This window comes from Athene noctua, chromosome 3 (assembly GCF_965140245.1).
Source record: "Athene noctua chromosome 3, bAthNoc1.hap1.1, whole genome shotgun sequence".
NCBI classification, from domain to species: Eukaryota; Metazoa; Chordata; class Aves; order Strigiformes; family Strigidae; genus Athene; species Athene noctua.
Window position 1 is genome coordinate 80735655 of NC_134039.1, and position 27286 is coordinate 80762940.

The following is a 27286-nucleotide window of genomic DNA, read 5'->3' on the forward strand; positions in this document are numbered from 1 at the left end:
CATTGAGAGTTTTGACTGTGGCATTGGGCTTCTCTTGGTTACTAGGAAGACTGTTTTTCGGATTAATTTAGTTCTCTCTTTGAGAATGTTTCAGCAGTATATGCCTAATGAGAATACCTTTCCACTTAGACTCTACCTTTACTCCTCCACCCCTATCACTAGTGGGCAGGGGATGAACAAGCCCATTTCTTGAGGTTCAGTTCAGGCTTATCTTCTCGAGTTCTTTGATTTTTCTTGTCTTTTAAGCAACCAGAGAGTTTATACAGGTGGGTTATATGTACTAATGTGCTTTAAAGAGGAGGAAGCACCATCCATGTCCCTGATCTGGTCCACCTCACACGGACTGGGTGCCCATTTCTCGCAGCTCCCCGCTCCGCTGTTTACCCAACTTCTATCACAGGCAGAGCCAAACCAGGACCACAGGCAGCAGCTGGGGTAACACTCAAGCCCCAGTGACTCCAGTGTCCTTTCTCTCTGCAGCCATGTCCCATTCACTGGCCTCCTGCTGCCCCTTTGGCAGCCACAGCTCCATCACATTTGTACACATCTGCCTGATCCAGCATGACTTTGGGTCCAGGCTTTGGGAGCGTGGGGTGAGATTTGCCCCCCCCCCCCCCCCCCCCCCAGTAGGACACAATATATCCCTGAAGATGGAGACCCCAGAGCCAAATGTTTCCAGAAACCAGGGTGGTTACTTTTATATGTATCCAGGATTTTCTCAAATTATTCAGCAACTGTCTCTACGATACAGAGACGCTGATGGTCAGGCACATTTGGTATGATTCAGAGCTTGTCACAAGCATTTTGCACAGCTCTAACTCTTGGGCTTTAGTGAATGGTTTTAAAGCAGTCCTTTCCCTGAAAAACACTATGCAGGCAGATAGCATGAATTATTATTTATTTTCACTGTGCGGACAGTTGATCAGTGACAGATGTTTCTAATTGCATTAAGCAAGTGGAAATAATGAGAATTAGATAGCAGATTCTCCAGGAATTTACATTTAGATTGAGTTACAATTTGCTATTAAAAAAGCAAATTCAATGTAGACACATTGGTTCTTCAGCAGAAATGGGAGCTGATTATTTTTAATCATTATTTGATTATTTAAAAATGAGCTGTGTTACTGTGCTTAAAAAATATTTGACTCAAGGGAATGATTTAATCTGTGCACTTTATGTCTCCTGAAAAAGACATGGAACAATGAAATTTTTCATCAGCAAACATCACTTCCACCTCCCCATTAGGGACATATCAAAAGGCAAATGAAAAACAGGGGCTGCCACAACGCTCTCTCACAGTGTTTGTGCAAAATTTGGCTGGTGTCGGGATGGCAGTGGCTGGCTCAGGCTCACCCAAACCGTCTGCATCCCTGACAAATTGAATTAAGTTGCACTGATGGAAGACAAGCTGCATGCTTCCGCTTAAGCACCATGCTACACTGAGCTTGGCAGGAATTTCAGGTTGATTATCTCCACGCCCTGCGTTGCGTGTAGCTGATGTAAAGCCAGCCAAGGCAGAGCAGAGGTGGGTGTGCAGGCTGGAGCGGGGTGAGGGAGTGAGCGGGACTTCGGCACGAAGAGAGGAGAAGCATCTGTTGCCTCCAAATGAGACATATATGACAGTTATCTCCCAGTTCATGCCAAGAGGAAATGAACTGTGGTTCAAACCACTAGAGGTTTTCCTTCTGGGACACTCTCAGTGCTTTTTTTTATTTCATTTTATCTTCTAGATTTCAAGTACAGCTTCAGACACAGAAATGTGTGAGCCCTCTGTCAGCAGAGAAGGGATTTATGTGCAGTGCAGATTATTATATGTCTCTGTTAAGCGCAGAATCCAAACTATAATTTTTTTTTAAAACTAACAAGCTGGCTCAGCTTTTAATTTTATTTTTTTTTCCTTTTGCCTAATGAGACCCTTATCCAGAACTCCTTGAATTCAGAGAGTCTGTCTATCAGCTTCAGTAGGCTTTGGATCAGATTTCAGATCACTGATTCATTATTAATTACACATCTGGGACTCCCTTTTCAAAGAGTTCATTGTTAAATAAATTCACTTTTAGACATTACAGACTTGGCATTCTTGTGCATTTAATAAAAGTCTGGCAAGCCAGCAAAGAACCATAGGCCAACTTCTTTTCTGGTATTGATGGATGAATCTCTACTGAACAACAGTGGTTTACACTATAAGGATATAATATATCTCTTTGCTCTCATATCACCACTTTCTGTCTGAGACGAAGTCTGTGTTTTTGCCTTTGCTGTGATTTCTACTCACTTTTTCATAAATTTCCCTACCAGCAAGAGTTCTTTTGTGGATTCAGATATTGCAGGACAAAATATCTTTGCTATCCAGTTTCCTTTCTCTTCAAAGAGATACTGGTATCTTCCTAGGACAAACTGCAGTCCCATCTTCAGAGACTCCTGCGAGTGCAGGCAGGTAGGCAAATGTTTTCCTGATTGCTATGTCACTGGAATAGAAAATGTCTTTCTAAAGATGTATGGTCTTTCCCATAGTTCTCAATAATCTAGTTCGAGTCCAGCCATTGAAACATTAAGGTGATCAAGGAGCTGGTCTGGACTCAGCCCATCCTTTGCTTCTGCAGGGTTACCTAGACACTTTGGGAGAAAGGGATGGAGCAAGTCCTTTCTTCTTCTTCCCATGACAAATCGGAGTTTAAAATGGCTCAATGGTCCCAGTTAATACCAATGTCCAAAGAGATTGTGGGGATAGATTCAGATGACAGCTACCCAGTTTCCAAAGCTTTCACTTAATCAACAACTGTTTAAGTTATTTGGAAAGGAAAATCAATAGAAACACAGCTCCCACCATTTAAATAATGAATCTTTATCAGAGGCAGACATCCACTGAGTCCATGACATGCTTTCAATGCAAGGGATAAAAATCACCACACAGCTGTGGAAATGACTGTGAAGAAAGAGAAGACTGCAACATTGGGGCACCAAACCCCTGAGTAATCAAAGTTAATTCCCCACTGCAAGTCAGACATCTCTCCTGTTTTATCACAAAAAAGGTTTTTCGGAAACCACATTAAATACAGTTATTCTCTTCACCCTCACATGTGAAGCGTAACTCTTTCCAAAACTGCAGCCATTCAGCATTAGAAATGATAAAGGCATTTACTCCTTGTGGTAGTAGCAATTGTGGGGTGGGTCCACAGATGTCTGGTAGGGCACCAGGAGGAAGACCACTGGCCAGTCAGCAGACATGCCTTCGGTTCCCAGAGCGGCATCAAGATCTCCAGCATAATTTTCTGGAAGTCTTTGTGCTTCCAGCAGCAGCATCTGCCAGCACCATGACTGATCTCGGGGCTGTCCCAGCTTATGAGACTTTGGCTCTGTCTCTTGAAGAAATGGACTGGGAACAGTCTCTCTGTTTCACCTGCTTGCACTGCTGCTCTGGGATCTGCTCCTGCCCATCCTTCACATTGGGTTTAATGAACAGATGCAGTTACTTGGTCCCTTTGATCTCTTTGCAGTGAGGAGGTGTCTGGGTGAGACACAGAAGGAGACTTTTCTGGATGCTGGCAGGGCAGACTCTTCCTCAGGGAAGAGGAAGGGCTCCAGCATCCCTTCAGGGCAGGCAGCTGCTATCCTGTCCACAAGGGAAGCGTGGTCTCAACGCCAGTCACAGTGGAGGACACTGGTCCCTGGGTCTGCTCACAGAGATGGGCTTGGGTTGGTGGCAAGTCCTTATGCAAGGAGAGAGCGTTAGCTGCAGTGTAGGGTTTGGGTTGACATCACACCAAGCCATCTTCCCGTTCCTGGCAGTGCTGAGCAAGCTTTTAGATACTCTGAGGGACAATGAGCTGTCCTTGGGTTAAAGCTGATTGTGCATTTCGGTAGCATATCTCAGACCCCGTAACTCCAGCTGGCTCAGCCTGTGGCTAGCAGCTCACTGTACCATGCCACTGCATGGCATGCTTTGTCTGCTTTTGTCCCCTCTGCAGTGTTCCTGAACCGAAATTGCCCCAAATCCCATCTCTGGGACACCAAGCCTGTGGGCAGATACATGATACTTCAGTTCAGAAACGGGACCACCTTGGGAAGTCAGTCCCAGTCCCAAAGCTGTGGGTGAAGACCACTAGGGCCAGTTACAAACCTTTCCCTCAGCCTTCATTCTTTAAAAAGAAAATGAGGCAGCCAAGGGTTCCCTCTACCTCAAACGAAAACTCATGGGGTGAGAAGCAGGTATGACCATTTCTGACCACTGCCCCTTCCTCCAGGCTTGGAGGCACTCCTGCCTTCAAGCGTGGGAAGCGGTGGAGCTGGCATCAGCATCCCTCCCTAGATCCTTTTCTTCAGCTGATCTTGTACACCCATCCTCCCCTTCCCTCTTCCTGTGGACATCGCACCAGTCATGGGTGAAGGATCGCTCCTTTTCAGAAACCAAGCTGCCTTTGTTTGCTTTCTACCTTTCCTGTTTAGAAAAATCTTCCCCAGTTGTCCATAAAGTCTCCAAGCTTCTCCTTCCACGGCTCATTACATTTATTGGCTAATTCTGCTATCGCCCCAGTACACGGGTCATCACCCACATTTGTACACGTTTACATTTTCCAATTATTTCCTTAGTAGCTGTTTATCATTAACAGTTTTTACCCTGCCTGAGCTCTCTCCTAATCGCTCTGTCTTATTCCTTCTTTATTCTTTCTTTACAGAAAAAAGATTTTTTTGTTTTTTAATAAAAGACGCTCACTATCTCGTCCAGTCATTCATTTCACCTCCTCCTTTTTAATGGTCCTGGTTTATCACCAGCACTTCTTTTTACAAATATCAGGGGAAATAAGCCTTTCTTATCCCCCTATTAATTCCTATGGTGAGCAAGTATTATTTTGCTTTCTTTTCTTTCAGTCTGTGATGATGGTGAGCCTGCAGTCAGGAGATGAAGCCCAGCATCCTCTTCAAGGTGCCTTCAAGGGCGTTAGGAGCAGAGCTGTTTGGAGGGGGGAGTGATAGGACCCATTTGGGCTGCAGGCAGTCCTGACACGTCCACCAGGATGGTCCATGCGCTTCAGCCACACCGAGTTTTAGTGTTCCCTGTGTTAGTTCAGCAGATATCACAGGAGAAATAACTGAAGATCTAGAAACAGAGGCAGGACTTGTCTGTGCCCAGGGTTTCTCCATTGCAACTGAATCTGCTTCTTGAAGTGCCCTGACCCTGTCCCTCTTCTGTTGACATGGGTGACTGCTGGATGTGGTGACTGCCATGATGGCCAGAGGGGACCAGCCCAGGGGACCCAGGCAGCATCCTTGCTGTGTCCCAAGGCAACCTTTGCTTCTTAGGGACACATAGAGTCAGTTGCTTGGCTTCATATATAGGCTCCAAATGTATAGACTTATTAGACTTATATCAAGAATGTATAGACTTAGTAGACTCATATTAAACACTGCTGATAGTGCCTGAGTAGCTGAAGGCAGAGGGAGTTTCTATTGTTTTGTAGGTGACGGGTTGTTGACTTTTTCAATTCCCTGTGAAATAACCATGGGTTTATCACAAGCCTAATTCTTGATTATATTCAGCACCTTCTGCCGATTTAAGAAGAAAAAAACTCCCTTTGGGTTGCTCACCAAGAGTGGGGGACCCTCTCTCTTGCAGGACAAGGTGTGTCGGACCCTGCCCGGGAGAGTGACGGGCAGGTCGTAGCCATCACTCTGGTGAACTTGGGGGCCACACTCACACACAGGAGATTAGAGGCCAGACTATCAGTGTGGATGTACGTGGAGTAGCACTGATTTCCTGTGCCTTGGGAGCTGGACCTATGCAATGCATCATTCTTTTATTCGGCTTCAAGGTTAAAGCAGTTTGCTTGGCTATCCCATTTCCTGCGGTCTCTGACCTCTCTGCTCCCTGTAGTATCTGAGCTTTGCCACCAGGCATTAAGCCATTTAACCAACATCTGGCAAGTGAGGTTCAGCCTCTCTCTCTTGACCTTCCCCGGGGAAGAAGTGTCCATCTGATGTGTAGTATTTTCATAGCATGCTTTACATTTGAGTGTGTTAAGCCAGAAGCTTCAAAACATTGTGGTATGTTCCTAATATAGCAACTGTATATGTACAGATAATTAAACTGATGAGAGTATCCAGGAAGACCAATATGCTTCGACTCCAAGCTCTTTAGGGGAGGGAGTATCTAATATTGCTGTATGTATGGAAAATCCAACAGTGGAGCCATCTTCCTTGATTACATCCCTAGGTATAAGTATGGATAAAGAAGACAAATGCACAAAAGCCTATGCACCCGGTATGCTTCTGAAGGTATCCCCCTTCCCCAGCACATGAGGATGTAGCTCTCATTGAATTTAAATAGTTTCTCTGCACTCCCAAATGGTGTGTAGGGTAAAACAGGAAGATATAATTCTATGCATCAGACCTAGCCCAATATTGACTTTGTTTACTTTTATTGCTCTTAGATTTGCTAAAATCTGAACTATCTTATCACAATTCGTAAGATGGTCATGTAGGTCTTGCATGGGGTCTTTTTAATGAATTATTTTAATGTGTTTAGAAAATGTGCTACCAAAATAAGCATTCACTTAGCTTATTTAATATTTTCAGCAATGAAGAGGTGACTTTGAGTCAGGATGGAAATTATCATCCTTATTCAGGAGAGATTTTTTGAAAGCAAACAGGACATAAGAATGCAGCTAAGCTAGTATGTCTTGGGAAATTATTTTGCCTTTTCCACATCAGTAATAAGAGATCAAGAGCATTTCCAAGCACCAATTTCTGCAGGCTGGATGAAAGGAGATGGACATTTCTACAGTTGATTTGAAACTGGATGAACTAGAGCGCTTCAGAGGTTTACAGCTGAAAAGATAAATGGATTGTGTGAGCTGTCCAATTTCATTATGTGCCCTAGCCAAACTCTTTCTCTAATGTTTGATAGAATTATGATCAAATATTTCAAAATAAAAATGCTGACCTCTATAGAAACTGTTGTTGACCTTGTCAAGGTAGCTTTAATGTTTAAAAAGAATACCAACAATCTCTCAGTGATATAAAACTTCAACAGATGCTACCAAATCAAAGTATATATAGAAGGCAGCTGGTTATTCACACTGGCCGAGCTCTTATCAAACCCTGTTGTCGGCTGAGTGTGAAATGGATTCCTGCCACAGAAAGTTGGCTCTGAAACTCACTTCATGTTCAAAGTTTGATTTGCCACATGTGATACAGTCGGATGATTTAAAACACAATTGATTTTCTTGCAGCAGTTGACTACCCTTTCTCAAAATTATACAGATCTCCAGAAACTGAAAAGCAAGTACATATAAAGGCGCAAAATACTTTAAGCCAAACATTTACAATAGAGATTATCTGCATATATTTGTCATGTTGGAAGCCCTTTCTTAAACTAGGCCATATAACTTTCAACCCAGCATGCTTTAAAGAATGACACATCCATTTCTTTTCTCCTTTGCATTAAGACATGGGTTTGAACCAAAGCCCTCTTAACTCCACAGCATGTGCAATTTGCATCTTGAGCTGTTTCAGTTTATTAATTTAAGTTGGAGATCTCCATCTAATCTGGTCTGTGTATCTATCACTTTTATATATTATGTGCAAAGGAAGGTGAAAAATCCTCTGCAGACTCCATTTCTGTGATAAAAGCATGAGATATGCTTAGTCTCACCAATATCTTTGCTTACTTAAATTGATTACAGATAATGGCAGTGAAATCTGAAATTCAACCAGTGACTCTGTTAGTATCTCTGTTGCAGGGGCAACTTTCACAGGGTAAATTACAAAATGAGACTTTTATGACCTTTTGCAAGGACGAGGGAAAGAAGAATAATTGCCTGGGTACCCAGGCTTCTTTCGGGCCACTCAAAGGTATCAGGGTGTAGGAACATGCTAAAAGAACAGTTACACAAAGCAGGAAACTTGTAACCAAGTAACAAAGGCAACTGTGTTACGCCAACATAACTCAGAGGGGCATCACATCCCTGCTTTTCACAGTGGGAAGCAAGTCAAGAGCACCGTTCCTTCCCCTCACCTGAGACGAGTCAGAGGAAACAGTCAACAGCTTGAGTTTCTCTTGTACTTGAGGGAGTCCATGTCTAGGGACTGAACGTGAACCAGCACACAGCTCTGTTGCTTGACCAGGTTGCAGTGTCCTTCACTGTGGGGCCAAACCCAGGGAGGGGGACAAAGCCTCATGTTCTGCCTGTTGGGTTAAGACAGCATTGCAGGGGGCTGGCTGGCTGTGCTGCGGCTAGGTGACAGGCAGAAAGGATGGGACATCTGAGCTGTGTCCTGTAATCTCTGCAAAACGTTGCTACAGAACCTGCTACCACATGAGCTAATTCTTCTGGTTTAGGAATACGTGCAATCTGGGTTTGTTTACCTGATTGTGACTACTGATGGCCAGTTTGGGAACGTCCTTTCTCAGACTTGGCTCATAGGGGAGGAAAATCAATGACTTTGTGCTAGTAGAAGAAACAAGTCAGAACTTGCTCACTGGTTCATGGACTCTGCTGGTATCCAGATGGTTAAACTCTTCCCCTTGAATGAAGTGATCACATCCATACTGACTTCTAGAAGTGGTTCCTGGTCCAGCCTATCCCCCAAATGGTGCTTGGGCATTGTCTGGGAGAACATTAGCTCCCACAGGCCAGCACTGTGCAAATGCTACAGCAGTCTGGAGACCACGCAAGTCCATGTTGTTATTATTGTTACTGTTCCATGTTACTAGTACTGACATAGCCAGTGCTGCTAAACCATGGGGATCCAAGTACCAAATACACCCAGTCTCAGTTATGTGGAGATTAGGCGAACTAGGAGATGACCTTGAATTTGCTTTGAAGCACAGTTGATTCTGTCTTCTGCTTATGTGATTCTGATGGTCCTCAAGCAGGGCAAAATCCTTCTGCGTATGGGTATCTTTCTTCTGCTCTGCTGATCTGTTGTCTATATTCTTCTCACTTACACATAGAAATTTCATAAGTGTTTCATACAGAAGAAGATGGGAAGATACTGAGTAGATCATTAATAGGTTTAACACCTCAAGAATCATTTGAAGAGCTAGTGGATCTAGCCATCATAGTTGGCAATGGGTTTTTTCCTGCTCTGAGGGAACTGAATTTTCTTGAAAGTTGATTGTTTGGGTCCACATAAGTGGGTACCTTTTTTGTCCCAGTCTTTCTGAGTTTGTGCCTCATAAATTTGCTCTAAATTCCCTGAAAGCTCAAAGAAAATCTCAGTCAAAACTGTCGATTTTGGAATGTATTTTCATTAAAGTTGTATTAATCCACAGAATGCAGCTCCTGACAATAGTATAAAACCTCTCATGGAGTTCAGAGTAGTCTCCTGAAAACACAGTATTTGCTAGAGTAAACACATACCAAAGCAAGCAGCCAGCCAGGCTTGTCTTCAGGAGTGTCTTGTAAAGGACAAAACAGATTTGAAGTTGTGTTAGGTTTTGGAAGAAATGTAAAGAAAGATAATACCAGAAGGATCTGTTTGCTCCAACCATCCAAAAACAAACCTAGAAAGTTTAAATAAAGAATAATAAAAGTTGCATGTGCAAATTGACTCGGGGCAACTTTTTAACTTGCTTCAGTGATGTTTTCATGGCTGATTAGATGAGCCAGCAGTGACCTTGGCAATGCTACAAAAGCAGTTTTTACATCAGTCAGCATAAGGAATTCCACACTTTCCATCAAATTCCTCCTTAAAAGGTACCTGCTTGCCCTTGCAATCTGAGTTTGCTTCTGTGGTTGGCCAGATCTTCTTGCTCGGTTCATGCTCCTGGACACTATTCAGTTGGAAAGGATTCAAGGGCGGCTGCATATGAGGTTACCATGCACAATCTCCCAAGGGGAATGTCAGGATTTTGACCCCTTGCTTTTGATTCTCAGGCCTCTGGAAGTCCCATGCAAAGGGCTGTTTGAGCATGCACAGATCAGCGCTCTGGCATTTGGGAGGTACACTGGGGGACACTGGATCTGGCACAGGTGCTCCGTGAAGGTGATGTGCATCCAGCCAGCACGTCCAGACTGCACAGCGCAGAGATGCAGACGCTTGGGGGATCCCAGGAGGAAATACCTTACAGTGTGCTGTTCATGCTGGCACCCCAAGTAGCTGAGACAGACCAGGACATCAGTCTGAATGCCAAGCACAGCATCCTCTCCCTCTCCCCAACTCTGCAGGAGACAGCAATGCAGATTCCCACATGGGACGTAGCGCTCTAAGCAGCCACCAGATCTTGTGCTTCAGGTCTGTGGATGAAAAAACACATGTACAAAAAGCAGGGGACAGCCACAAAACTCAGCTCATCCTTCTTCCATCCTCAGCACATCAGCCAGCTCTCTCAGCTGTATGTGTGGACATTAGCTGCTCCCAGCAGAGATAGAAGAGATGGAGCAGGCAGAGGGCTGAGGGAGGAAAGAGGAAAGCACTGAGGCTTTTGTCATGCATGAGAGAAAGGTCTGAGCGTGGAGCAGTGAGGGTGGGCAGATTTCCTGTCCCAGCACCAGTAGCAGCCGGCTGGTCTCTTTGGATGCAGTCACCCGAAAACTAGAGTCACAGGATGATACAGAAGAGAACAGAGAGGAATGGGGTCACTGGGCATCGATGCAGACCTCATCTGAATGGGCCAAGTGTGCAGCTGCCTCTGCGTCAGGCAAGAAGGGGAGGGGGGATGCTACAGACCCAAGAGTGGTTTTTTCCTCTCACCAACTAGTTCTCATTTTGGCTTTGACATGAAATTGCCATGCAGACTTGGCCAGCTCATGATCTCTGCTTTCTCTGACTACAAAAATAGTTAAGCAGATTCACATTGCTAGCTAATATGCAGGGGAATTAGAGAGTGTCAGCAATAGCTTCTGACTTAAGATATGAAGTGTCAGGTATTAGCTGAACCCAGAAATGCAGCTATCTCTGATTATTTCTAAGGCAACTTGTCGGTAGAGTGTTTCTAATCTTTTTACCAAATAGTCTTATTTTAAAAACTTGGGGGAATTTTTCTGTCTTTGTCTCTCTGACCCTAATAAATCTTAATTCCCACAATTTGAGGGTGTTGATTTTCCAAGAAAAACATCACTGGCACTCTGTCACCACCCTCCACATTCCCGAGGAGGCTGCTGGAGGCAAGTTGTCTTATTTTCCTGTGTAAATGAAGAAAAGAGGTTTGGTTTGGTTTTTTTAGAGCCAACCGCTGGCTCTGGGAAAGAGGTGCTGCATGTGCCAGCACGAGCAATGCTCCCACCACCGGTCCCCAACACTGATGGAGTTCAGCTGTTTCGTGATAAAAAATAAGGCGTTGCCTCTCCAGGCATCTTGCATTTCAATGAATAATTTTTCACCCAGCCACAACCCAGCCTGCTCTGGTTATGTGCACTCCATATATTGACACAATAAGGCGGAGTTGAGGAATGGTGGATCTATCCCATAAGGGGAACTGCAACCCCTAAAGCCTTCAGCCTGAGCGGTTTTGTACAATGTTATTACGCTGCATTCAGATGAGATGATAGCTGAAAGGGCCGTTATTTGGTATTTACATAACATTACCATGGAGCAACTTTGAATTTTTCTTTTCTCTGAAGTGCGTAAAATGGGTTAAACAACGGGATGACAGAACTGTTGGCAGACCCAATTTGACAAGAAGAGAATTGTGAGTGAGTGACAGTTCAATGGTCCCTGGATGAGAGATTTTGGTGTTTCATGCACAAGAAAGCAGGGGCGGGAGGAAGTTACGGTCTGTAACTATCATGGGGTAATGTACTGCCTAATGCATATGGGGATAAATGGGCTGCTGGCCTTCAGCAGATAAGGCTGCTGGCCACTGAATAATCAACTACTCGAAGAACAGAGTGGGAACACAAAGAATCTATAAGGGTATCTTTACTGCCCTTACTGCCACGGTGTTGGAGCTTTCTGGCTAGTTTTAGCACATGATCTAATTCAGGGGCGCGGGGTGGGGTGGGGTGTAGGACCTGGAGTTTGCTCCATGAGCAAATGATAATAGTTGGTGGAGGGGAAGAATTGTGTTCAAATCATTGTTTTGCACTTTTATTTCCTCCTGATTACACTGCCCAAGGCTCAAGACAGGCGAGAGCCTTGCTGGCTGATGAAGAAGCATTGTACCCTGCCTGGTGGTACCACGCTGGGCATGGCCAAGGCAGGAATTACTCTGTATTCATGCAACCACTTCTTTTTCCACCTCACCTCTCCTGCTGATGGACTGGCCACCCCGCCCGCACACATCCCCCAGCCTACATTTCAACTCAAACCACCAAAGAGATATTTTTCAAATGTCCAGCCTTTAAACATTTAGCAAAATTGGACCAAGACAGCAAGACTCAAGAGGCTGGTTTGAACTAGACACATTCCACGGTCTGTCCTGCAGAAACCAAACCTGCTTGGGAACTCACCGGACAGCATCTGCTATGTCTGCGCTCATAAATAAAATAGGTCGGACCTCACGGGCTGGGCTGGAAGCCACATGGCACAGCCTGGCTTGTGTTCCTAGGGGTAAATGCCCTGTCTCCCCCAAGCAGGGTGACCATCCTTGGGACTGTGTCTGGTCTGGGTTATGACCTGGTGGCTTTGGCTTGGAAGGCATCAATGAGCCAGCCTGCATCAGCATGTGCTCACAGTTAAACACCAATGATTTGAGTCCCAGAGCCTACACCTGGCCACAGCTGGGTTATAGCACAGAACTGCTAAGCACCAGTACTGCAAACAGTATTTAGCATTGCAGCACTTGGCATAGCAGGGTCTCATCTTTATATTCTCCTGATACATCTCACTGTAAGTCTCAATAGCAAGGAGACAGTGGATGGTAGCAGTCTTTTTAATCTAATGAAACAAGGCATTACTAAGTGTGATCTAATTACCTGGTTCCCACAGTTCAGTGTGTCTCTGTACTGGATGGATTTTGGGCGGCGCACATCTGTCCATATGTTCAAACTATGCATTTCCCAGAAACCTTCTGCCATGGAGAATTAGGGAAAATCTATGAAATGGGGGAGGGGTAACAAATAGGCTTGTCTGACAGTTAATAAAACAATAAAATATACTTTGTGTGTGCCTGCGTTTCTAGGGACATACCAGCAGCTGTTAATACCATGTCATCTGTTTTTTATTCATGGCACTGCTGGACTGTGGATACATAATCTTTCTCTATAACTCACTCATTTCTAAGCTTAATGGGAAGCTGTCACTGAGAAACATGCTCCTCTGCCAAAAGTGGGCAGCCTGTCTTTCCACTGGGGAAACACATGACTCTGGAGTTCCTCAGGCTGCTCAAATCCCAGTAACATTGTCTTTTAATTATATTGAATATTTAATACTGGAATACTTGTGTTCCTGCTTTATTTTCCACAATGACTGTCAAAAAGATCTTCTGAAGCTATGCAGAAATCCTTGCACTTCTCTGATTTTGCTGGTTGAGATAGGCAGATGTTTACTCCCCCACTGAGACAGCCAAGGCATCCATGGCTAGGTGAGATGAGCTCCCAACTGCACCCAGGATGGCACTTGGGCTACCTGGTTTGCAGCTCCCAAGGAGTCCCTCCTTGGATGGCAACACTGCTCTCTCAGAGCAGGATTTGCCTCGAGTCAGGTTAGATATTTACAGTGCTGATCCTCAGCTGAGTCAATCACCATGCCCTCCTGGAAAGAAATAGCTGTTTGTAGGAATTTGGGCTGGTTTTAGCATGCGATTAGTTGCTCCTTGAAACTTATAATAGGATCATAGAATGGTTTGGAAGGGACCTTTAAAGGTCATCTAGTCCAACCCCCCTGCAATGAGCAGGGACATCTCCAACTAGATCAGGTTGCTCAGAGCCCCGTCCAACCTGACCTTGAATGTTTCCAGGGATGGGGCATCTACCACCTCTCTGGGCAACCTGTGCCAGTGTTTCACCACCCTCACCATAAAAAAAATTCTTATATCTAGTCAGAATCTGCCCTCTTTTACTTTAAAATCATTATCCCTTATCCTATCACTACAGGCCCTACTAAAAAGTCTGTTCCCATCTTTCTTATAAGCCCCCTTTAAGTATTGCAAGGCCACTACAAGGTCTCCCTGGAGCCTTCTCTTCTCCAGGCTGAACAACCCCAACTCTCTCAGCCTGCCCTCACAGAGGATGTGTTCCAGACCTCTGATCATTTTTGTGGGCCTTCTCTGGACCTGCTCAAGCAGATCCACATCTTTCTCATGCTGGGGAGCCCAGAGCTGGACACAGCACTGCAGGTGGGGTCTCACCAGAGCAGAGTAGAGGGGGAGAATCCCCTCCCTCGCCCTGCTGGCCATGCTTTCTGTGATGCAGCCCAGGATGCAGTTGGCTTTTTGGGCTGTGAGTGCACAGTGCTGGCTCATGTCCAGTTTCTCATCCACCCATCCATGCCCAAGTCCTTCTCCACAGGGCAGCTCTCAATCCATTCATCCCCCAGCCTGTATTGACACCGGGGGTTGATTGATACCAGGGGTTGTCCTTTCCCAGGAGCAGGACCTTGCACTTGGCCTTGTTGAACCTCATGAGGCTCACATGGGCCCATTTCTCGAGCTTGTCCAGGTCCCTGTGAATGGCATCTCATCCCTCAGGCACATCAGCTGAATCACTCAGCTTGGTGTCAAGCTTCCTCCAGGCTACAAGAGATTCTTCTCCCCAGAAGCCCTCTTTATCCTCCTCCTTCCTGTGGCTAATACATGCCCATAACATATCAGCATTGTCACTAAACCTGTGTGACAGTGACCATGGCTGGTGTTAGGAGGCACCAGAATGGGTTTTGCATGTCATCTTATGTACCAAAGCCTTGCTCTGGGTCACCTGCATCTCACATCCTCCTTTTCCTCTCTCCAGCACTGGGGATGTTTCCTGTGAGCAGATCCCAGCCTGCTCCCCCCAGGGGTCCAGCAGCCCATGTTAGTGGGCTCATGCTAATGAGAACTCAGCCAACAAATACATGAAAGAGCTGTGATATTCCTGGCTTTTTGACATTGAATCAGTATGACTCATCCCTCATGCACCCTCCATCTCCCCTTTCCAAGGTGCTCTCAGGCTTGCCCTTCCCCTCCCTACTTGCCTGTAGTGCTTGCTGTGCTCTGTCATTATTCAGGAAAGTTGCCTTCATGTCTAATTGGGAAGAGACACCTGTATAGAGTGCACCTGTATATAGTGTCTCTGTACAGAGGTAAGTGCAGTGCACAGGAGAGACTCATCCCCTGTGGTTAATTTGTCAGTGCTGAATGCTCCTTAAAATAGAGCCAAGGAGATAAAGACAGAGCTTGGGAGTTGCATGCACTGAAGTATTCTTGGTGTGGTTCTCTCTGCAGCCCAGGGTGTGGAGGCTCCTTAAGCAATGGGGAAATGCAGAGAGGCAGCCCTGGGCATGTCAGCCAGCTGTGATCCCATACATACCTTCTTGCACTGTCTTTGGTGCCTTTTCGTAAGTTTTCCTGGTGCAAATTCAAGTCACAGAGCTGCTACTGAGGTTCAGTTCTTTCCCTTCCACCTCCTGACACCACTAATAAAGCTCTCCCTTTCCTCTAAGTCATTATTTGAACAAACTTAAGTTGTCGTGGAGGGGAGGGAGGGAGTTCACAGCCTCAAGGCTGCAGGAGCTGGTGCTGCAGAAGAGCCCTGGCCATGTGCTCGCTGTGTTCCTCTGAGGCAGAAGCTCTTTGCAGTTGCAGAGCATTATGCAGCATTTCAGAAAAACCTCTCGGGCATGGCCCAGGGCACTGCAAAGGGTGTCTGAGTCATTGTGCTAACAAGGAGGCAGCCCCTAACGAATCCATCTCTGCTCTCCTGCCTCTCCAGGAAGGAAGGGAGAAACCTCAGAGTGCTCCCTAGTCAGGTTTGTCTTCACAGGAGTTTCTCACTCTACAGATGACCAGGAATCCCCTGGATGATGCACTGATCCATCATGCCTGGCAGGTGGATGGATCCGTTGACTCAGTATTGGGGTATTAAATTTTGTGTAAAGTGTTGTGTTTGCAAGTCTCAGATAGCCCAGGCTGCAAAATGTTGCCTGCCCCAGGCTGGAGTAGGGACTGGGGAGTACAGGTAGGGGTCCAGAGCTGTGAAAACACTTGGCTCACTGCCATCCAGAAGAGCCTCAGGGAACAGTGTCTTTGGCTAAGAAATGGCTGATGTGTGTGTCAGACTCCACTACATGGGAGCATGGGTCCCACAGCCCTTCCTCCTGGCAGGGGCTCACCAGGAGCAGGCTCTTCACCCCCAGGGCTACAACTCCAGTGTGTTGGGACCACAACTGGGGCTTTGCTGATTTCTCTAGTAAAAATAACAGTTGATTTACAGTGCATTGCTTTTGTGTGCATTTTTGTAAAGAAGGTCCTGTAGTGGGAGGGAGCAGCAGGGGAAATCCTGGCTGAATTATGTTGTTCTGACAACTCACCCCCACCAGTAAAGCATGCTCAGCCCTTGCAGCTCCAGCTGAAGGGTTTCTGCTGGTATACCCCATTCCAAGCTCAGGCCAGCCAGGCTGTAGCTCTGACATGCTTCCCCAGGCTGCTTTTTCTGATGCAGGTTCCGTGGAGGATGCCAGGAAGGTGTGGGTAGGAAGGAAAAGAAGAGCAACAGATACAGAGGGGTCTCAGCAGCTGCCTGGGCAGCTCACAGTGCACCACGGTCCAGCTCTGCAGCTTTGCATCATTAAGGACATGGCTGGGTTTCTGGTTTGAATGCCACCTGTTATTCCTGATATATGCCTGTGGGATTCACATTCACATGCTGACCGTCCCATTATATTGTATGTAGAAGGTCCTGGGCCCACTTTTTATTGATTTCCTTGCTCTCAGAGACCGGTCCCCATCTCCTTCAATGTCTGTGACAGAAGTTTTATTATCGCAAAATGAATATCCTTCTGGAAAAAGAAGGGCAGAAATTAATAATGAATTAAAACAACTTGCCACAGGCATTGCTAATGAGCTCTTTGTCTGCGAGGCTCACATGAAAGGAGGTCATTGCTCAGCCGTTCCCATTGCGAAGGGCAAGCAGATTAACATTGAGCGCATGGGTCTCTCCTGAGACAGCAGGACGGGCGGCAGCTCGGCCAGCCCAGCTTGTGCCTGTCAGACTTCTTCTGCCCTTATCCCTGCTGTGCAGGTTTGTCCTGAGGAGTCTTTGCTACCTGGAGAAGATGCCTTCCTCCTCTCCCCTCTGAAAACTCGGGTTGCCCATCTGTCTTGGGAAGACATGGGAGTCATCCCACTGGAAAGGACAATAACCTTGCAGAGAGTTTAAGAGAGTGGAAAGCAATCTTGGAGGGGACTAGCAGGGCTTAACTTCACTGCTGTAAACCTCTTCAGGGACACTGGCCCAGTAACTAACCTGGCACCGCTCCAGTGCTGGGTCTGCATCTATTGTTCTTTTCCCTTATCTTGCAAGGCAAAGGGTTACTCTGCCTTATCTGCTACCACGGGCTTTGGAGGAGGCCCCACGGCAAGGGCAGCTGAGATCATGGCCCTGCTGAGCCCCGAGGGCAGGAGGGGAGCTGTGCTGGGAGAGGAGCAGCTGCCACTGGGCAGTAGAGAAGAGAAAGCTCTCGCATCATGCCGACTGACTCTCCGTGTTTTTTTCAGCAGCCAGGTCTCACTCAGCACGTTGCATCTACCCACCTTGCCTGGGGAGGGTGGCTGAAGGCAGGTGCTTTCAGGTGTTGCTCCTCACTCGATACCGAGGGCTGGATGCAGCAGTGTTTGGGGCAAGGGATGCTGGGCATCACTTCTCCATGATGTGGCCGGGCATCAGAAGGGGACAGTGTTGGCTGGCTGGAGCCAAGGGACCCATCACTTCCCCATGTCCACGGGCAGCCTGTTCCACATCAGCCATTTATTGTGCTGTTCTGCTTTCTTTCAAAATATGAAAGTTCAACTTATCCCCCAAGTGCTTAACCCCAAGTGCTGCTGCATTTGAGGCATTCTTTGTCATCCACCTTTCCCTGCCCTTGTCCTCTCAGGTGGGACACCAGCAAGTCTGCTCGATGGCTCGCTTCCTTGCTTGGCAACACAATTGCTCATTTATCAAATAACTGAGTCACTCCAGAGCTCTGGGAGCCAGGCAGTGCCAGCCACGCAGCGCTGTGCCTGCAGTGCACTCCATCGTGGGGATGCCCAGATTCACTTCCACCCAACAGTGGCCTTGGCCATGGAGTGGTCAGTCCTGCCCTCCCCTATACCCATCACTGGCCATGCATTCCCACCCCTCCTCTTCTGGTAGCAGTAGGCTGGAAAGAAATCTCTTTCTGGTGCAGAGAGAGTTTGGCCAGGTCAGGAGAGAAAGGAGCAGAGGAGGCTTGGGCAGGGGTGAGGGAAAAGCAAGATTTACACTCTCAAACAGCACATTGACAGGCACAAACCCCCCTTCCTCTCTCTCCTTCAAAAGTTTGTGTTTGTTCGTCTGTTGATAAGATGAAATCTCATCCATTGCCACTCAGCAAGTACCTACACTGAACTCATGTATTTCTGAATTCACATGGCAGTCTTACCATCCCCTTCATCACGTATCTGGGTACCTCATAAGTCAAATTGTAACTTGTCCTTAAAGTGCTCCGGCAAAGGGAGGTTCATCACAGGAGACAAGGATGATGTGAATGTCCATCTCACCCAGCGCAATGCCAGGAGAGAAATATCTGAGGAGTCTCCAAAGAGACTGGTGTAGCGTATTTGCTCTTTGCTTGAGTCCCTGGAGAGACTCAAGGGGACAAAGGACATGCCCACAGCTCCACACCTGGTCTACTCGGCTCTGAGCACCATGTGGGAGTTAGTTCAGGAGTCTGTGAAAGGCAATGCAGCAGGCAGTGTAGACATAGCAGAGACTCCAACGGTTGTGCCTGAGGAGTCTGGTTTGGGAATTAAAATAAAGCTATAAAGCTAGTTACATCCCACCTATTCGTTATCCGCCAGGCTGTTCCTCCTACACAGCAACTTGTATTTGGAGGCTGGTTTAAGCCAGTGCTGCATTTAGGCACAGCTATTGCTTCTTTTTTTGATGGCATGACCTAGAAACTACCCTTGCGTTGGGTGCACAAAGGAGCAGCATGGACATTCCTGGTACCTGCCCTAGGACATAGCAGGGAGATGGGTGGGTGGAGGACAGTGTAACGCTCACATGAATGCCAGGGAAGTATCCTTCAAGTTTGTCTTAGCTGTGTCAGATACTATGACAGTGCTGAGTCTAGGGACAGTTTTAGAGAGAGGTTGAGAGTCTTATGAATCCATTTGGGAGTTAAGTACACATCAGGGTTTTTTTCAACACAAACTGTGTTTGTATTTACAGGACAGAGCAGTCAATTAGGACAGCAGGGTTCTCAGGTCTCCACCATCCATTTTCTGCACAGCCTTATCATTTCATCTGTATTTAACAACAGGTTCACGTCTGGGGTAATTCTGACTCAGCTGCTTGGCAGACTCATTGGAGCAGTCAAGCCTGTAGACAGCTTTATTTTCACTGAGGCTTGCAGCACAGAGGTTTGTAGACCAAATCCTTACGAGCAGTCACCAGGGAACATTGTTGAGATCTCTGACCCCAGCTGTGCCAGTGCTGCTGTAACCATTGCAGCTCTGGGATCTGGGGCTATTACAGGCTGTGGGATCACAGGCTGCAGCTACCTGGATCCTTTGTACCTGTTTCCTACCAGTGACGGCCAGGACAAGAGCTCTGTTATGGGCAAGACTTCAATAGCCCAGTAGGAAACACAGGAGCTCAGTAGATATGATGAAAATTCAGAGGCAGGAGGACACATTAGACTTAAATAAGGTTTTGCAGAAAAGGTAGTAATGCACCATCCTCTGTATAGAGTGAATAGTTCCTCCGAGCTTAGCTTTTATGCTCTTACAAAAGGGTATTTTGAAAGTGTGTGTTACTTTCCTCTCTTTCCTTCCAAGTGCCTAAATTTGAGGATATATCCTTATCTGACAAGTAATACTGAATGGGAAGCTATTTTGTTCTGTCATTTACTTCTCATTTGGTCCTGTCACATCCTATCTTTTGGCACTATGTATTTTCTTAGTGTTATGAGCATATATCTGTGCTGTGTGTGAGAGAGTGGGTGTCTGAAATGTGTTTGCAAAGGTCCTTGATAAAAAGCTTTGATAACTAAAATTATCAGAGAGGCATGAGTGAGCTGGTCATGGTAGATCCGAACACTGTCAGGCAGTAGATCATCTGTCTTCAGAGATATTAAGCACTGAAGAGGTCAGAATCACCAGGGTTTTAGTATTTACTTAGGAGGAAAAGTTACTGCTCATTTCACAGAGCTAATGCTGCTTGCAGATTTAGCTTGAACACCAGAGGGAACATAAAAGCAATAGCAGTGGAATACCTTCAAGCATATCTGTCCAAGTTCTCCTCATTAATCACTTTCATTCTTGTTTTCCAGCCAAAGCTTTTGGCCAAGGAGTTGCTTGACTTGGTGGCATCTCATTTCAACCTGAAGGAGAAGGAGTACTTCGGAATTGCATTCACAGATGAAACGTAAGTGCGCGAAATCAAAGACCTAAGAGGCAACTCTTAGATCACAAGAAACCTTGACAGTTTTGTCCTAAGCAAAATGACCAAATTGAACATCTGTGTATCCCACGGTCCTAGACCAAGGTCTAGTGGACCTCACACCAGTCTGTCTTGTACTGCCTCTTCTTTAGAGGGCTGGAGGCTTCTCATGGCAAGTTAAGCATGACCACAGGTGTACAGAGGCAGTAACAATCCCTTCCTAATCCCATGTACAAAGAGTTGGTGTCATTTGGCACTGGTAAAAGGTTAGTTTAATCTATCATGGATTTAAGACCTTCTTGCTGGTTCAAAGTCATTAACAAATTGGCAGAACTGTTCAATTAAAGTGTTAAGTTTATTCACTCAAGCAGGCTTAAAAGTAATGCTAAATTATTTCAAGAAAAGAAAAAACCAACCTCACAAAATTATTATTTCTGATGTTTTAGATCCCAAATTAGAGTTTCTTAAAAAAGGGAAAGACGAAAGTGTGGGAAAGGAAGAGATTGCCAAATTTAACATCAATGAAAAGCATTTTTAAATATAAAATTTCCATTGTGGAAAGCATGTGACCTTACCAGGAATCACAGAACAGCCTTATGGCTGAGCTAAACTAAAGGATGGGACCCTGGCACTGCTGTCACCTCATCCAATATTGGGTTGTTTGCCTTGAATCCCAGAGTCCTGGTATTACCACAGAATTCGAGGTTTTGTCTCAAGACAGGCTATTTCTACCCCCTGTTTAAAAGGCAAGTATAAAATTAGCACTGGAGAAACACTAAAGGTCTGCCAAATGCTATGATTAGTCCTAGACCGTGATTCTCAGTGGTACTGCACAGTCCCTGCTACTTGTTCGCAGCTGCCTGTTTTCTCTCTGTAGTTAGGCTGTCCTCAGCATACAGACTATGCCTCATATGTGCACCCACCATATTCCACCTTGGTTTGCAATAGGGTTTGGTTTTGTATATTAATCAGGAAGAGGCTTCCTGCACCTATATTGTTTTAAAAAAACAGGAATTTCAAGCCAGTGCTGTGTTCCCAGAACAGCTGAGTCAGCAGTATTGCTGTCATGAGCCAGCTCTGCTCTCCTGCTGAAGTGGCAGGGAAATGTAAATTATCTGTTGGAATAATGATTCGGGATCGGGTAATCAGAGGCTGCTGCATAATTGCATGAACATATCCACATTTATCTCAGCAGCGATCATGCCTCTAGAGCCAGTTCCTTTGGCAAGTGCCTGCCTTGGGCAGCCTGAAGCCATCTCAGGACACAGCTCCCAGGATAGAGGAATGCTGGGCTTCAGGCATGTGCAGGAGCAGGACCAGAACCAGAAGAGAGCCCAGAATCCATCCCATCTCACTGACACAAGAAGTTCAGCCCTGTAGGAGATCTCCAACCCAACCCAAGTTAATGAGACTGGTCCTCGGAGGAGGAACAGCAGGAGGTACTGGCAATTTATAAACAGGAGGAGGAAATTGCTCCTCACTAAGGTGTTATTTCTTACTGGAGAGACCAAGTTACTCAGTGGGTGCTGCCTGAGAGGGGCAGGAAAGCCATGCAGGGAAGCCGAAGTAGACTAAGAGATTAAAATGTTCATTTAACAGTCCTAACAACACAGGTTAACAAGAGAAACACATGTCAGACTGCAACCAGATAGCAGCTGAGCAAGTCCCAGCTCTTGGCACAGCTGAGTGGGCGCAGGGCTCCCTTGGGAGTGCAAAGGAAGCTGATGAGGAGGTATCAGCGATCAGAGAGAGCCCAGCCTCCCCTGGGGCCTCCAGGTTTAATGCAGAGCAGTGTGAGCAAAGATCTGGGTTAGTGATGGGAGGAAACATAAGAAGCTGACAGAGGCTGTCGAGGCAGTGCTCAAAGATGCGCAGCGGCTGCAGATGGATGTGCATCCTGCAATCCTGGACAGGATTTCAAAGGGTGAGGTGATGGCATCCACTCACTCAGTTACATTTTGACCTGTAATCAAGATGGAACAGGGTTCATTTTAGGAAATGCTCAGCCACCCCAGATGAAGATTTGGGGACACTCTCATTAAATCTTGTCGCTTTGTCTGTCTCTACAGCAACAAAATCTAGTAAACATAACCCAGAAACATCCCAGTAAATCCTAGCTGATATGAAGCTTAGTCTGCAGTCCTTCTGTTGTCCCATAGTGAGTCTGATCTTTGCACTAGGCTACTTCAGTGCTGTGAAAATAACCTTGACAAAAATATTTCCTCTTCAGTTGTAAGAAGCTTTGAATACAGCAATTGTTTTATTTGACTGAACACAGACAAAAAAATATACTTGGGGAATTGGACTGGATCTTGGAAATAGATGTCCCATGTTGCCTTCAGAAAATAAACTGGGCTGTCTATATGACAGATCTTAACCTGCAATATGAAATGCAAGTTTAAAAAAATCCTTTCTTCAAAAAGTCTGAAAACCAGTCTCTTAATGTGTGTTTGCACACAGCCCTATAACTGATACAGACCACAAAAAGAAACAGCCCTTTAATTCTGTGATGCAGGCCCTCAGAGATTTCATTCTCTTCGCTCTTTACTGTTTCCATGTGCCTTACTTGAAGGGAACTCATAACCAGCTAAAACAGATCAAGCCTGGTTCATAAACGTAGTCTGGGGTTGGCTCAATTGCAAGTTTAGTAAGAAGAAAAGCCACTAAAGTATTAAATCAATTCTTCTATTTAAGAGTAAAAGCTCTATCAGAGTAATTTATTTAGAAATTATTTGGACTGGGGATTTCCATTCATTAGTTGTGCTCTATCATGACAACCTAAGAAGAAAATCAATAGGAACAACCTTTGCGTTGGCAACTTAATAGTTTCTTGTGATAATATAGGGTCATTACTGCATTCAGCGTGACTAAAATTAGATTGTCAGACTATTATTGAGGAGAGAATAACGCCTCCTATTTTAATGATCATAGGAACGCTTTATGGTGTGAGCCATTAACTGCGGGAGAGCACAGGTCAAAAGGGTGTCGTGCAGCACATGGCGCCAAGCTTCACATGAAGCCGGAAGAGCTATCACAGGATCACAGAATCACAGAAATGTATAGGTTGGAAAAGACCTTGAAGATCATCCAGTCCAACCATCAACCCAACATTAACAGTTCCCAACTACACCAGATCCATCAGCACTATGTTGACCCAACTCTTAAACACCTCCAGGGATGGGGACTCCACCACCTCCCTGGGCAGCCCATTCCAACACCCAACAACCCCTTCTGGAAAGAAATGCTTCCTAATATCCAGTCTAAACCTTCCCTGGCACAACCTGAGGCCATTCCCTCTTGTCCTATCGCTTGTTACTTGGATAAAGAGACTCATCCCCAGCTCTCTGCAACCTCCTGTCAGGGAGCTGTAGAGGGCGATGAGGTCTCCCCTCAGCCTCCTCTTCTCCAGACTAAACCCCCCCAGTTCCTCAGCCACTCCTCGTACGACCTGTGCTCCAGACCCTGCACCAGCTCCGTTGCCCTTCTCTGGACACGCTCGAGTCATTCAATGGCCTTTTTGTAGTGAGGGGCCCAAAACTGAACACAGGAATCGAGGGGCGGCCTCACCAGTGCTGAGTACAGGGGTCAGATCCCTTCCCTGTCCCTGCTGGCCACGCTATTGCTGACACAAGCCAGGATGCCATTGGCCTTCTTGGCCACCTGGGCACACTGCTGGCTCCTGTCCAGCCGCTGTCAATCACCCCCAGGTCCCTCTCTGACTGGCAGCTCTCCAGCCACTCCTCCCCCAGCCCGTAGCGCTGCTGGGGGTTGTTGTGGCCCAAGGGCAGCCCCCGGCATTTGCCCTTATTGAAACTCCCCCAGTTGGGCTCAGCCCATGGCTCCAGCCTGTCCAGGTCTCTCTGCAGAGCCCCCCTACCTTCGAGAAGATCAACACTCCCACCCAACTTGGTGTCAGCTGCAAATTTATTGAGGGTGTACTCTATTGCCTTGTCTAGGTCACATATGCTGCTTGATTAAGAGTGAAAAGGAATGGTGAAAGGTGGGGTTTTTTTTAGTTCAGTCGATTATGAATCTCCGCTAACCACACTTCCCCTTGGCATCAGCTCTTCCAGATTCACTGAGAGCAAGTGGTCAGGATTACCCTTCTGTTCGCCACAGACGCCCCATCTGGGCCACAGACAGATTTTCCACGTCCTTTACTTATCCTTAGATGTGAGTCACCTGCTCCATGGAAAACTACCAACTTTTGCATCTCACAGCTCCCTATCTCCATGGGTCCAACCAAAAGCTGATCCAAACCCTTTTGCTCCCTCGCCAGAGGAGAACCTGCAGAGCAGCTTCTTCATCTAGCTAATATATAGGATAAAATCTGCAAGGCATTGAGGCCCCCATTATTTGTGATACCCTTGTGCTAGAGACTATACTGACATGATGAGAGTGCCCTTGCTCAGCCCTGGATCCTATAGCCAAGGGGATGGCCAGGGAAGAGCAGGGTACCACTCATTCCCGGAATAGTGTCTCACCTCTGGGAACTGGGGGGAAGACTATTTCTACCCTGCAGCCATGTGGCAGAACCAAAATGAGGGACCAGGTGTCCCATGTCCTGATTGAACAGCCAGTCCAATGGAGAGTGCAGCTCTCAGAATAATGTCCTGCTCTGGTGTTAAGACCAGTTCCTTTGTCACCAAGTCCACCGTTTTGCAAAATCTGTATAGTTACACTCATATAGCTCCCTGAGCTTTGCAGCCCTTTCAAAAGTATTTCTGCTGAAGGATTAAGACCTTAAATGAGAAAATCTGTGAGCTTAAAGGGTTTTTTTGTTTCTGTCGTGATTGATGAAAATGTAAAGTAGTTTATATGGTTTCTATTATGAGAATCAGTGTTTTTCAATGTCAATTTAATTCAACATGATTTTGACACTGTAGGGGCATGAGTTGGTTTATTAGTCCAAATACCTTTATATCACAAATCAATGTGAATCCACTTTTTAGAAAACTGGACACTAACCAGGAAAACTGTATAAACAGAACCACCTTCAGGAAAAGTATTCATTGATGTACGATCTTTACTGAAAGCCCTGATAAAATAAAACTACTGCATGCAATCAACAATATGAACCCTGGGCACCAGAATCCATACACAGTCTGTAACCTACATGGACCCAGTTTCTTTTTCTAAAAGTGATTATATATTTGTTATTGACACATCAGTTTAACTGCCAACAGGAGTACAACAAACAGAAAAAATGATCTGGCCTCCAATATTCACCCTCCCTATAGGTCACCCAAAACAGTTTGCACCATTGTTTGGTAATACACTGATATAAATACCCAAATGAACAAATCAATGGTGATAATGAAACAAAAGCTACTTTGTGTCTCTAAATTGAACCATGAAGGAAATCCAGCTAGACACAAGCATGTATGAATAGGATCCTAGTGCAAGCTGCCTAAATTGGTCCATGAAAACTGTCAGGATCACTACATGCCTAAAGTTATATGCCCTTCCTTTTCTCTCTTTTACATGGGATTGTGCTCCGTGAATAGTTCTGCTGAAGACAAGAAGACAGCTTCCAGAGCAAAGCGTTCTGTGGTGTAACAGCACTGGAGTTTGACTCCCCCATAGAAGACATTTCACAGGCAGATGCCAGTGACTGTTCACTGCTGTCCTCTACATGCCACACATGCACGCTTGAAAACAAGGAGTTAGGTGACGATCTGCAGTGTAGAAGCTCTCAGCGATGAAAGATTATAAGTGGTAATTGAGTACAGTGAGCAGTTAGCTCCTGGCAGTGATTTAAGTGACCTTCCTCCTCTGAAGGTTCTTTGGATTTAAACTCCATGCAGATGAGAGTAATGAAACTCTCCAACGCAAAATCTCGGTGGCAATTAAATGTGTTATTCAGTACACACAACTATGTATGTGTGCAACATAAATGTGTGACCTGGTATGCATATGTATATGCATATATTCTTTTTGTACTGATTATATCAATCAGTTTCTCAAGTTACAATGAAGTGAGAATGAAAAGAGCAAGTCTTTTCAAAATAAAAAATACCTTGAATTATCGTTCTGTGCACCATGGCTTCTCAACCCTTCATTGTACATGTTAGGCAAACCCAGACATTTCTGTTGAATAAACATAAAGGTAGACACTAAGTCCATTGTCAACAAATCGGTCTCAGTGGGAACGGGTATGTAACACCATCAGCTGCTGGTGGCTGCTACTTTGGTGATACAAATGCAGCTGGACAGGTTCAGGATAGGATGTCAGGCTTAGTGTGGCTTTTCCTTGCTCTGACAGTGTTTTGTACTTTGGCCTATACAGTTAAATGCTTGTTTTGTACTTTGGGTAGGAATGGGTGAGCATGTCTAGTTTCAATCCCCATGTGTGCTGGGGCCTTTACAGTTAATTTTAGCCTTCCTGAGTTCTGTTAAAAGAAACATAACAGCACTTCAGGACAAAAAAAAAAAAAAAAAAAAAAAAACAACAGGAAAAAGGACATATTTCAAGATGGTGGATGCAGTGGGAAATGTGGACACCTCTAATTTTTGGGTACCCAGCTTGAGAATTTTTCAGTGGGGCTTATTTTCTGACAGACTATAGCATTTGTCTTCTAGAAAACAGGACTTGTTAAAGTACTTCTGTGCAGAACACCAGGGCATGATGTAGGGATCCCACACTAGCACTGGGCGACTGCATCCCAGCAGCAGGAATAATGGAAGGAGACTCCATCATGCTGCATGACCAGCCTGCTGAGAACAAGACCAGTGAGGTATTCAAGTTGAGCCCCAATGAAGCTGACTGACTGGCTGGAGTGGCTGGAATTCTTTCATGCTGCACT

The 27286-nt window shown here is 45.8% G+C and overlaps 1 protein-coding gene across 6 annotated transcripts in view; it reads left to right on the forward strand.

Moving 5' to 3' along the window:
* Nucleotides 1-27286, forward strand: part of FRMD4A (FERM domain containing 4A) — a 379560-nt gene that overhangs the window by 256234 nt on the left and 96040 nt on the right. For all 6 annotated transcript variants that reach the window (XM_074903460.1, XM_074903462.1, XM_074903464.1 and 3 more), the window contains one exon: nt 20371-20465. In XM_074903460.1, coding sequence (XP_074759561.1) covers nt 20371-20465 — 95 coding nt within the window. The remainder of the gene's footprint in view (nt 1-20370; nt 20466-27286) is intronic.